General features: G+C 42.9%; 1 protein-coding gene across 1 annotated transcript; it reads left to right on the top strand.

The window, feature by feature from the left end:
- Positions 1-6,920: 6,920 nt before the first annotated feature.
- nkx2.3 (NK2 homeobox 3) lies at positions 6,921-9,376 on the top strand. Its single transcript, XM_061285729.1, has 2 exons — positions 6,921-7,447; positions 8,340-9,376. Exons 1-2 carry the CDS (start codon positions 7,075-7,077, stop codon positions 8,990-8,992), a joined length of 1,026 nt encoding a protein of 341 aa, XP_061141713.1. The 5' UTR covers positions 6,921-7,074; the 3' UTR covers positions 8,993-9,376.
- The last annotated feature ends 333 nt before the right edge of the window (positions 9,377-9,709 follow it).

The raw sequence follows: 9,709 nt of genomic DNA, 5'->3' as shown, positions 1-9,709 counted from the left end.
ATAATTAATGACGCCCAATGTGGGAATCGAACCCACTACAGGAAACTGGCTCGGGTTGACATTGCCATTAAGAATGAATGGGGAAATAAAAGGCACAAATTTGCTAATTACTTAAAAACGGTAAATGTTATGAAGGGGGAAAATACTGGCAAGCGTGCCATGAATTTTTGGAACGTGTGAAAGGTTGAACGAGGTGAATCGGTTGAAGCATGTGGGAGTAGTTAGATGTCAAAAAAGTGGGAGGAATAAGTTGTTTAATAATAAAGTACAATATCAATGTGTGAAGGCCTTCGCCTTCACACAATAAAGTAGAATAACAATGTGTGAAGGCCTTCGCCTTCACACAATAATAATAAAGTAGAATAACAATGTGTGAAGGCCTTCGCCTTCACACAATAATAATAGAGAATGGTGTAGAATAACATATGTGTGAAGGCCTTCGCCTTCACACAATAACCAAAATACCAATAAAATAAATCTTCTTTTGAGATATTGCACACTTTGCCCAATAATCTCATCCTCCTCACTCATCTCCCCACTACATTTTGACAGTCTTGATGTTTTCATTCTTTCCGACCAGGTGAGGACGTCTACGTTTGCTTTCGCTGTCAGCCCTGCAATTATGGGATTTGAGCTTCTGGAACAAGGCTTGGGGGCCCAGAGCAGGGCGGGGTGTGTGTGATGTGAATGTACCGGCGAGGGGCCTCGGGGGGCCCAATGATGTGACGTGTGAGTCAGAACAGAAGACGAAGACAGAAGAGGCCCCTGGCGAAACGATGCCCACAATCGGGTGCGTCACATCCAGATCAATGAGAGAAACCCTCCAAATATAGACAGAGAACGTCTCTCCATTTCACTACCAGATAATTGACATGTGGAATTTTGGAATCAGCTACAGAAGGCATGTCGGAAAAACAAGGGGTGGTGCCAGGTGCTTTATCTGTGTTTTGTTTGCATGCAAGTTATCCTTGCTGCTGTGCTACGCTGACACTCACAACACACAAAGGCGCACATTGAGGCACAAGACAGACACATTCCAGCGGCCATATCAATGGAACACAAACACGAGTGTGTGTGCGCCCTCGCATTCCGAAAGGGACGCCACAGCACGGCTCACATGTTGCGATGGCCTCCCTGTGTCTTTCCGGGTCAGGGAGCTGTGGTGAGTGACCACCTTTTTACCTGCCCGCCTTGTTTGTTTTCTGAAGACAGCGTCATCAATTCTCTAACAAGGAACGAGACACAGTCACAACACGGCGGGGGGACGGGGGCCTCCATGTGTAGTCTAATGACTGACTATACGCCGCCTGACACGTGTGTTTTGGTGTGGGCCTTCACAAGTATGTGCATGCACGCGTTTGTAGGCTCCATTTGATATCGCCACGTGCTTTCAACAGAATTCAGCAGGAATTTGGATGCAAAAGTCAAACGTAATATATTCAAAGCAGCTTTTCTCAGCAATTTGAGCTTATGACGTAATTTCATATAGCATCATCATGAATTAATTCACTCACACTCACCCAATTACAAAGAGATCTGTAATTGACAGTCAGCGGGAGAATATAGATAAGATGGAGGGACAAGTCTGTTTTAACTCACGGTACTTTTGCCAAAATAGGACTGAGCACAATATCAGAAGCATCCGTAACAAGAGCTCAGCGGAACGTGGCTAAACCTATGACCGTGATTTTGTGTTGACACTGTGTGGCTTGGGGTCAGTAAATATCAACGCTAGCCATTGTAGCACTAATAAAGCTAATAGCTACAAAACTTACTTGTTCATCATCAATCATGCTCTCTTATATTAACCATGAATTTTAATCTGACGGTAGTAAAAAGTCAAAAATAATAACCCCATCACCCTTGCCATCAAATAAACTTCACAACTGATGTGTCCTTTTGCTTGAAAGACATTTTGAAATGGGAGGTACCTCAAATACAAGGACAGCAGAACATGCCCCGAACTGACCGATGCATTGAGAAACAAAGACGGGAAGTGGAAGACTCCTGTCATTAAATTTTACCCTCGAAAATATTTTGGAGACTTTATTCAAGAAGAATCAAGTGACCTAACGTTTATGTTACGAAAAGTAATAAATGTTACTTATACAGCAAAACAAACATTCATTCCTGGATGGCGAGCGCAACATTTCCCACAAACGTGTTTACATGTTGCAGTCAAGATATTTTATTGCAACGTTGCCTTTTCCCCCTCGAGAGCCATTACACAAATGATCACGATGAACTTAATTCAACCTTTTGATTTCGCCAATGTTATTTCAGCAGTGTCCAAGTATGGTCGTCGCTTTGGGAGAATAAAAAAAGGTCTAAACATCCTCCGTCACGTCTTTATCTACTTGGCCTGCGTGGCGACCGGAGGATAAACATATTTAGGTTGCACGTTTCCTCCGAAACGACATTCCCAACACTGTAGATCCCACACAGCACAGCCCTTAAATCTCCCTGTTAACACTCATATATACAAACACACACCTGCTAGGGCAAGGCCGTCTGGGAGAGAATTACAGCCAGCTAATTTATGGGACCCCGGGGAGGGCAAAGGCCAGGGGATCCAGACTGGTCACTTCCTCCTCTCATGCGCTCCAAGTTTGGCATGAACCCTCCCGCATTGCAAATACTGGGCAGCGGCCGTCTGCCAGGAAAAGAGCAACAAGAACGGAGCATTCGGGTGTCTCCCAAACCCAATAAACACAAGGAGGGGAAAAAAAAAGGCAAACAGGTTAAGGCGAGGGTCCCATGCTCGAGCTGCGGCCTCCCCATTTCCTCCAGAGAGAAGGCGCTGTCATCCGTCACTCGGCCCCAGGCAGGGGTACAATAGCGCGGCCTCGCTCCTGGCTACTGACACCATCACATGCGCTGCTGATAAGACACGGCTTCCGGCGCTGAGAACTCAACCATTAATGACAACACAACGGTTTGGTCCTTTGCCATTACAGTATTACAATATTAATGATGGCCGTGAGATAAAACAAGAGGAAAGCACCTAGGGTCATCCGTTTTGTGAATTCCACCAAATTTGGGGGAGAACAGCGCAAGACGTCAACAAGTCTCAGTGGGTTAAAGGATTAACGCTGAAGACGTAATGTTACTTTTTTCACAGCACACAAAAGGTGTTAAAAAGGTGTTACAAAAAGCTTACATACATTCTACATGATTTTTTTTTTCAGGAAAGGTGTAAATGTAATGCTACGAAATTCTTTTGAGCTACATAAATGTCATAAAATGACATGAAATCTCGCTAGTGTAAGAATGTATCATTTCCAAGCAAATAAATTGTCCACATTACACATCTTGTGAAAAGCCCCCAAACAAACACGGTGAGGTGACGAATGCTTATGTTAGACAGTTTTTACTAAAAGTGCTAAAAGATATTAAACACATACATGAGTGGGTGCCACAGGTGAAATTTAAACAACACTTTGGGGCCTTCAGACTTGCACAAATTGCTGAGTGGACATTTGGGCTGTGATGTAAATGGATTTGGGCAACATATTACGTGAGAGTACACCTGCCATTCTGCAAAGAGACTTCTGCTTCAACAGGTTTGTCGATCCAACACACGGAGACAAGGCTGCAACTAGTCGAAACCTGTTTAGCAACGCCTGGCAAGCCACCAATTCTTAAAGAGCTCAAACAGTGAGTGAATTAAGGGAATGATTGAAATTTGACTTCTGACTTGCGGAATACATACATGCGAGCTGCAGCTTATCTTGTTCATAGAACGGCAGCGGCCCGACAACCTCACCTCTGTGCGGGCCCGACCGGGAGGCTTATCTCCTGACGATTTGGCGATGAAGATGATGTATTGGCAGCGGGTACGGCGAGCAACTCCTTGACACTCTGACGGGGGAGTCTGGGTTTTGTTACAGGCAGGAAACAGACTCTTCCGCTCCGTAAACAAGTGCACTCCCCTAGTCTGCACTTGTGGAAGGGCAAGGGTGGTATTGGCACGCGAGGACCGCCTAAAGATGGCCGCCTGGTCGCACGCCTGCCTGTAATTAATGGCCGCCATTCTACATCGAACGAAGAAAAAAAATATTTTTAGCTTTTACGCCAGCTTGCTAAGCAATGCATTACTTTTATATTTAAAGCAGAAGTCTAAGAAGTAAAATGCACAATTTTACAAAGATGCACTCGATTGAGTTCCCTATGGAGATAGCCTTTAGCTTTGACGCTGAGCTTGCTAAGCAATGCATTTCTTTTTTAATTAAAACACAAGTCTAAGAAGTGAAATGCACAATTTTACAAAGTTGCAATCGAATGAGTTCCCCATATACAAAAACAATGGAGATAGCCCTTCATTGACTTAATTTGAAAACAGAACTCTAACATATTTATACAAGAGGATTGTTCACTTGTTGCTTTAACACTCATATACAGGATTAAATAAATATTTAGGAGACACCATCTTGGTGTGGGTGTGTTTTGACAACCACATTCCACTCAAGTCAGAATAAAATCAGTGGTCCGAAATCCTTCAAAAAAAAAAAAAAAAAATCACGCGAAAGTCTTTACGTCATCTGCAGGTAACTAAAACTGATTCAAATCTGATTTGAAAACCGCATGTTTATTTTCACATTTCATACCATAATTCCTCTCTGTGCTTTAATGGCCCGTTTAAAGGGGAAAAGACGTGCGTAAACCGCAGCAGCGCCTAATCTAAACAGCATCTCGTTGATGGCGAGCGGATGAGATTAAGCCGGCATGCTTTCTTTTTCTTTCCACACGGTTTAGGGCCAATAGGCCCTCGGAGCCTGGCGCCTGCACTTGGGCCACAGTAGACAGGTAAGAACAGAGGTGTCCCCTTTCAACAAACACGCGCCTCCCTTTGACACGTTGTTATTCCGACGTTTATTTAAGTGTTTCGGAGCGGAGTCAAATTAACTTTCAAAAAGTCGGCAATATGAAATCGATAGACCTCCGCATCCTTTTTTGATGTTCAAAATGGAACATAATTATAGAAAAATTAATTTCCGTGCATTGAAAAACAAAAAATATCATATACACTGTTGTAAACCTTCATTATATATATATTTAACTCACAAATGCTTAATATATATACCGTATGTTAAATTGGACTAAAATGCTGACATACAAAAAGTTTTCCACTCACCAAAACGATTGAATTCAATACGCTTATGTTTTTTTCCCCCCTGCTAAGGCAGCGTATTAAATCTTAATTCAATGTCAATAGTTTTGTATAAATTAAATAATTTACATTGGTAAGTTAATTCAGCCATGCTTTTCTGGAGCACCATAAGACCATACTGCATCAATCACTGCTGGAATTATGGCACAATTGAGAAACAGCATTTCTTTCCCTCATTTAAGTGTATATGACAGATTTCAGAAGAAGTGAGAAAGCGAGGGCTGAATGATTCCCCCCGGGGGAATCATTCAGCACTCGCTTTTTCAATTTTTTGAAAATATGTAATATAATTAAAATGAGGGAAAGAAAATGCTGTTTCTCAATTGTTGCCATAATATTCCTGCAGTGATTGGATGCAGTATGGTCTTATGGTGCTGAAAGCATGGCTGAATTAAATACAAATGTAAATTAAAACATGGAATAAAATGAGACATGACGGCATCCATTCTGTTATAATGTCTATTGCAGTACATTTTTAATTTAAGGTATAATGGCTTTTTTATACTTTTAACTATTTGACTTTTTTTACAGTACAGTATTTATATTTGTACTTAATTGCTTGTTTTAAAACATTTATTAAAAGACATTTATTGAGCTTTTTAATGCAATACATTTGAATTGAATCATTATTTAAACGCCTTTTTTTCCCTGTATAGAAGCAGTGCAAGTGTTCCTTATAATGCTTTTTAGGAATAGGATCTCAGTTGTGATGAACATGAAGGCCAATATACAATACTACATTAGTGTATCTGAAATGTCACAGTGGTGGTCTAGGACAGCAAAGTATTTTTTGAGTGGTGCTTGGTGTGAAAACTTTGAGAACCATTGTTATCAATTCATTTTCAATAGGCAGGGGAGTTTTGAAAGTGGTTAAAGTGATCACACATGCAGGAGAGAGAGAGAGAGAGAGAGAGAGAGAGAGAGAGAGAGAGAGAGAGAGAGAGAGAGAGAGAGAGAGAGAGAGAGAGAGAGAGAGAGAGAGAGAGAGAGAGAGAGAGGAGAGGGAGAGGGAGAGAGAGAGGGAGAGGGAGAGAGAGAGGGAGAGAGAGAGAGAGAGAGAGAGAGAGAGAGAGAGAGAGAGAGAGAGAGAGAGAGAGAGAGAGAGAGAGAGAGACTGGATGATTTAAATCAGTCCCTTCAGGGAGGGAGAAGACAGCGTCTTGGCTCATCCAGCTCTTTCTATCTCAACTCCATTGAGCCAACCAAACAGGATCAGCACCCCTACTAACCGCCCGCCCCCCACCCCCACTCTTTCCCACCTCGCCCTGCAGTCATCGATGAGCAGCCGGAGAAGAGGGATGTCTCCACAGATCGTCTTGTTTTGAAAGAAGAAAAAGAGAAAACCTTATACGTGCACGTAGCTTAATTCTATATTTGGACACAAATATTTTTTTCTGGAGGAAACCATGCTCCCCAGTCCTGTTATAACATCCTCCAGCACGCCTTTTTCTGTCAAGGACATCTTGAAGTTGGAGCTGCAACAGCAATCGCAAGAATTCCAGTTCATCTCGTGCTTCTCGGGTCTATCTGGCGCGCTCCCGGTGCAGAGAGAGAGAGAGAGAGAGAGGGAGAGGGAGAGGGAGAGAGAGAGGGAGAGGGAGAGAGAGAGGGAGAGAGAGAGAGAGAGAGAGAGAGAGAGAGAGAGAGAGAGAGAGAGAGAGAGAGAGAGAGAGAGAGAGAGAGACTGGATGATTTAAATCAGTCCCTTCAGGGAGGGAGAAGACAGCGTCTTGGCTCATCCAGCTCTTTCTATCTCAACTCCATTGAGCCAACCAAACAGGATCAGCACCCCTACTAACCGTCCACAGATCGTCTTGTTTTGAAAGAAGAAAAAGAGAAAACCTTATACGTGCACGTAGCTTAATTCTATATTTGGACACAAATATTTTTTTCTGGAGGAAACCATGCTCCCCAGTCCTGTTATAACATCCTCCAGCACGCCTTTTTCTGTCAAGGACATCTTGAAGTTGGAGCTGCAACAGCAATCGCAAGAATTCCAGTTCATCTCGTGCTTCTCGGGTCTATCTGGCGCGCTCCCGGTGCAGACCGGTGCTTTCCGAGCGCACTCGCCGCCCTCCTGCATGCTGGCTCGCAGGGACAGCCCGAGTCCAATCAGCTCGGAGAGCGACGAGAGGATGTCGTACCTCGGCGCGCTTGCAGGAGCCGACAGGCTGCACGCGGAGTCCGGACTGCCAGTGGAGATGTTCAGCAACCCGGCGCAGATCCACCCTGTGGAGCTGGAACTGGAGAACGACCAGGAGGAGGACCGAGACGCAAGTGAGTGCATTATTAAATGCCTATATTTGAGTGTTCATGCATAGCCCAAAGTTTCAAAAATTATGACAATTACTTGCAAGACTCATTAAATCCACATTGCTTATTCAACGTTTCTCCACTGTTAATTTATAGACGTTTGATTAAAACAGTGACAAATGCAAATATCTGCATGCACGGTGCTCAGTTGCATTAAAAAAAAAAGAGCATGACCTTATTGTTGAGGTAAACGCACGAAAGATGCACGAGTTGTAATAAAAAAGACAATTTTGACATCTTTAGTAAGGTTATTAAGTTAACCATATGTTCATTTTGAGTAATGCCTTTGTACATCTGCGGAATTTTGAGTGAAAATTGTCAACATCTATACTAAATATTAATAGACATGTGTCCTGCACTGGTCTTTGAAAGGGAGGTGCTCACCTGACATAAGGATGATAGCTGCAATAAAGTGCTCTCTGAAGTTTCAAATATATATATCTGCCGAGAAACAACTACATCTTGTGAGGATTCAATACCTGTATGAGAAAAAGTATTCACCCCAAATTGAAGTTTTGCGTCAAATATGTGTGTCGCACGAGAAATAATCCCATTTGAAATGTTCAATATTAAAATAGCTAGGTCAAATAAATATGTATATAAATGTCAAAATATTTTGTGACAATTTTTTGTCTCAAATAGAAATGCCAACGTGATAAAAACACAAAAATAAATTCTGTTAAAATAAATGAAGTGATGCAGACATGGAAAAATACACTATTAATATTGTGATAATTTTTTGTCTCAATATGATAAATACACGAAAATAAATTAACTGATGCACCTCTAGTGTGAAATATTTAGGCTATGTCGTGAATTTGTAGGCGACCTCAAATTTGCATGTGTCGTCACGCAGAGGTCGGTTGTGCATCGCGGTGCGAAGAGGCCGAGAAGCCGCCGGGCAAGCAGCAGAGAACCAGGAGGAAGCCCCGGGTGCTCTTCTCTCAGACTCAAGTGTTCGAGCTGGAGCGTCGCTTCAAGCGGCAGCGCTACCTGTCCGCCCCGGAGAGAGAGCACCTGGCGGGTTCGCTCAAACTCACGCCCACGCAGGTGAAGATCTGGTTCCAGAACCGGAGGTACAAATGCAAGAGGCAGCGGCAGGACAAGACACTGGAGATGGCAGGACATCACCACCACCATCACCATCATCACCCACCGGGTCCTCCGCCGCCTCCCCCGCCGCCCAGGAGGGTGGCCGTGCCGGTGCTGGTGCGGGACGGCAGGCCTTGTTTGACTGGATCCCCGACTTATAACACGTCCTACTCAGCGGTGGGAGCACCGAGCGCGTACGGCTACAACGGCTACCCCGCCTACAGCTACAACAACTCGGTGTACACCAACACTTATTCTTGTAGTAGTTTACCTGCTCTGCCGCCCTCCAACAGCGCCGCCAACGCCTTCATGAACATGAATTTGGGACCGCTGGGCGCGCAGACGCAAAGTCAGTCCGCACAAGGAGCGGTGGTCCCTCCGTGCCAGGGGACTCTGCAGGGCATCAGGGCATGGTAATGCACCTTTGGACGCACACTTTGGATGTATAGGGTATACCTTTTGAGAATATTCTGAATGGGGTGCAATCGAAATGTAAAGTTTGACTGAACTAAATGCGGCGGGCTACGTTTTATGACAGTGTTATCAATGAAGTCATCCAATTGAACGCTTTCCGCAGTGAATTGCCACAAGTTATGATCTTGAGGCATCTATTGGATACGTTTTTTTTTTTAATTATTGTGATATAGGCTAAAAATTGTTTTCCCTTCACGTGTGACACATTTTTCCCAGTGAATTAATGGAGCTGTTGTATTTATGGCTGTTTACGCCCATATTCAATAAACTGAAAATTATAAATATGGAATGAAATTACGATACTGGCATTTATTCTTAAATTTTGTTTTGAAGGTGTGTGTATTAAAATGTTAAACCTTTTTTTTTAATTTAGCAAATATTTGTGAACAAATTTTCATTATTGATGTCGGGCATTTCAATTTTTAACTCAATGAAATGAGTAAATGAAAGTTAGTTTCTGACGTTGAACTAACTTTTATTTACTTTTTTTCATTAAACAAAAAAAATCTAATATTTCAATCAAATATTTAGTGTTACATTTAACCCATGCAGAGCATATCGGGGAAATTCAAATGAAGTTGAAGGTTTTTACTTACTTTGCATACTCACTTATACTTGTATACTTACTTTTTCATTTCGTATAATATTTATAGACAATAA

This window comes from Syngnathus typhle, linkage group LG8, assembly GCF_033458585.1.
Source record: "Syngnathus typhle isolate RoL2023-S1 ecotype Sweden linkage group LG8, RoL_Styp_1.0, whole genome shotgun sequence".
NCBI lineage: Eukaryota > Metazoa > Chordata > Actinopteri > Syngnathiformes > Syngnathidae > Syngnathus > Syngnathus typhle.
This window is presented reverse-complemented; position numbering and strand designations above follow the sequence as displayed.

What these genes read in the sequence shown, in the direction of transcription:
- nkx2.3 (XM_061285729.1), top strand. Translation starts at nt 7,075, where the DNA reads ATGCTCCCCAGTCCTGTTATAACATCCTCCAGCACGCCTTTTTCTGTC. An exon ending in GGAGGAGGACCGAGACGCAA is followed by an intron (nt 7,448 to 8,339) that starts GTGAGTGCATTA and finishes GTCGTCACGCAG; the next exon opens with AGGTCGGTTGTGCATCGCGG.